At 48.1% G+C, this 2,347-nt stretch overlaps 1 protein-coding gene across 1 annotated transcript; it reads right to left on the reverse strand.

Moving 5' to 3' along the window:
• Positions 1-741: 741 nt before the first annotated feature.
• On the reverse strand, positions 742-2,010 carry LOC142577809 (histone H3.1-like). Its single transcript, XM_075687253.1, has 2 exons — positions 1,836-2,010; positions 742-1,142 (listed from the first exon to the last, which is right to left on the reverse strand). The coding sequence occupies exons 1-2, from the start codon at positions 1,966-1,968 to the stop codon at positions 865-867; spliced, it is 411 nt and encodes a 136-aa protein (XP_075543368.1). The 5' UTR covers positions 1,969-2,010; the 3' UTR covers positions 742-864.
• Between the last annotated feature and the right edge of the window lie 337 nt (positions 2,011-2,347).

A 2,347-nucleotide genomic window follows, 5' to 3' on the forward strand; every position in this document is an offset into this window, starting at 1 on the left:
CGAGTCGCTCACTTTGCACTGCAGTATGCAGGGCTCGTATGTAGCATTCAGAAATGCTTCGCATCAGCTAGATGATCGTAGGTGGTTGATGCCATTCGTTTTTTTCAGCAAAAGAACTACTGTGAGCATGCGCCACGCATACCGACGTCACTGCATGGACTGGATATTTTAAGTGAACCCCCCCCCCCTTTCGGCCTGGATGTTTCGAATGTCGGACAGTTCAGAAACATCGTGGCTCGTCTTTTGAAACATAGATCCGATATTAGGAACTAGGATGGATTATGCAATAAAGAGTTTACAGCCACAAGTTGGAATCTGCGAGAGCAAGACACGGATTTTATTCAGGAGAGTGGCTTGCTGGTACATGGTTATACTAGAAGAATGCCAGCACACTACAAAGAAAATCGAGAAGCAGACATAGACAAATGACAGCCAACTTCCTCTCACTTTGTCTGCTTCTCGATTTTGTCTTTCAAGTTTGCGGGCATTTTCCCAGAATAATTAGAGATCGCAGAAGATTAAAACCTTGGGCCTGCAGCGGAGATAAAATTATAGGTACAACAAATACATCAGGAAATCCTAGAAAGCAGGAACTTTATGCAACCAGTACTGTTGCTTGCAAATGCTGCTGCGAGAACGTGAATGTTAGGGGGCGGACCTCTACGTGGTCGCTGCAAGACTAGGCGTGACGCAAGTAGGTGCGATAAGCATAAATGCGGTTACGAGGGAAACGAAAGGAGGAAGAGTTGTGGGAAGGAGAGTTTATTGGACATGAAGTTAAAAACATATGATGGGTGGAATGAGATGAATGTACAGCGCGGATATATGTACAAAGCTCATGGCGAGCTGCGAGGTATAAAAGTACTACGCGCGTTCACCGCGGATTCGCCGAGCAAGCTGAATGTCCTTAGGCATAATTGTGACACGCTTGGCATGAATGGCGCACAAGTTGGAGTCTTCGAAGAGCCCGACGATGTAGGTTTCACAGGCTTCTTGCATGGCAAGCAAGGCCGAACTCTGGAAACGAAGGTCAACGTGACAGTCCTGGGCGATTTCGCGGACGAGCCTCTGGAAAGGGAGCTTGCGAATGAGCATTTCGGTGGACTTCTGGTAGCGCCGGATCTCCCTAAGGGCAACCGTACCTGAAAGAAGACAAGTGCGAGACAACAGCGAAAGCTGTAGGATATGGAAAAAACACCGCCATCCGAACGGTAAGTAGATCCACCGACCCGCCCAGCTAGCTACCATACTAGCTGAATTCGCGCAGTACCGTGTTGTGTGATGTGGCATCCGATGTGGATGCACAGAGGCTAACAAGAGCAAGACACAGAAAGTTCCAAGCCGTATACGTGAGAAGGCAACGAAGGGGTGTCGACAGTGAAAAGACGATACGCCAAGGAAAAACAGCGCTGGGAGAGCACACTCAAGCGATGCGGGCAAAATGAGAGACAATGCAAAGCAAAGAACGCCGTGACCACCCACGCAAGTTCACGACTAAGTAACTGCAATACCGATATTTTACTTAAAGACTGCAAACAAGGCACAGCAGCCAAAGAAAGATTGGATATTTAACAGCGGGCGAAAGAACTATACCCCACACTGGCTGCAATGTTTCAACAAAGGTAATTGCTTTTGACAGCACGCCCTGGCAAAGACGATTCTCCGTGCTCGCTGATTTACGACTGAAATAAGAGCAAATGAGCAACTGGCCATCACAATGCACGAAATATTGAATAATTAGGAAGATTAACGGAATATAGAAGTTCACGCATAACATTTCTGTGCCATACTAAGCGACTAAAAAAAAAAAGTTACGCGAAGGCAGAAATAGTTACCAGGCCTGTAGCGATGTGGCTTCTTGACACCACCAGACGCTGGTGCAGACTTCCGCATAGCCTTTACCGCTAGTTGCTTGCGTGGTGCCTTCCCACCGGTTGATTTGCGGGCAGTCTGCTTGGTGCGGGCCATGACGGTATAAGCGGCGAGACGAGCTGTGCGAACAGTTGCTGTTCCCAGAAGGAAGTGAACCGATGAAGCCAGTGTAGCCAGTTTATAGCATTTTTCGAGCATGCGCACTGCAATGATGGCCTCCCATTTATGCGAGCGCACATCATTTTAGTTCGTGTATCAGCAAACGAACACCATGTCAGGGACCATGACAATGTCAATAATGTGATATTGATGCTATGAGCTTTATTCTAGTGTTGGCCCTGACCAACACCCCGCCGATAACAGCACGTCTGCGTTATAAAAGGTGTTGGTGTCACGTGCAAATGACCCGCCCTGGTTACTCAGTGGATTTGGCGTTGCGCCGCTAAGCACGAGATCGCCAGATGAAATTCCGGCC

The sequence above is a fragment of the Dermacentor variabilis genome, chromosome 4 (genome assembly GCF_050947875.1).
Source record: "Dermacentor variabilis isolate Ectoservices chromosome 4, ASM5094787v1, whole genome shotgun sequence".
In the NCBI taxonomy this organism is placed as follows: Eukaryota; Metazoa; Arthropoda; class Arachnida; order Ixodida; family Ixodidae; genus Dermacentor; species Dermacentor variabilis.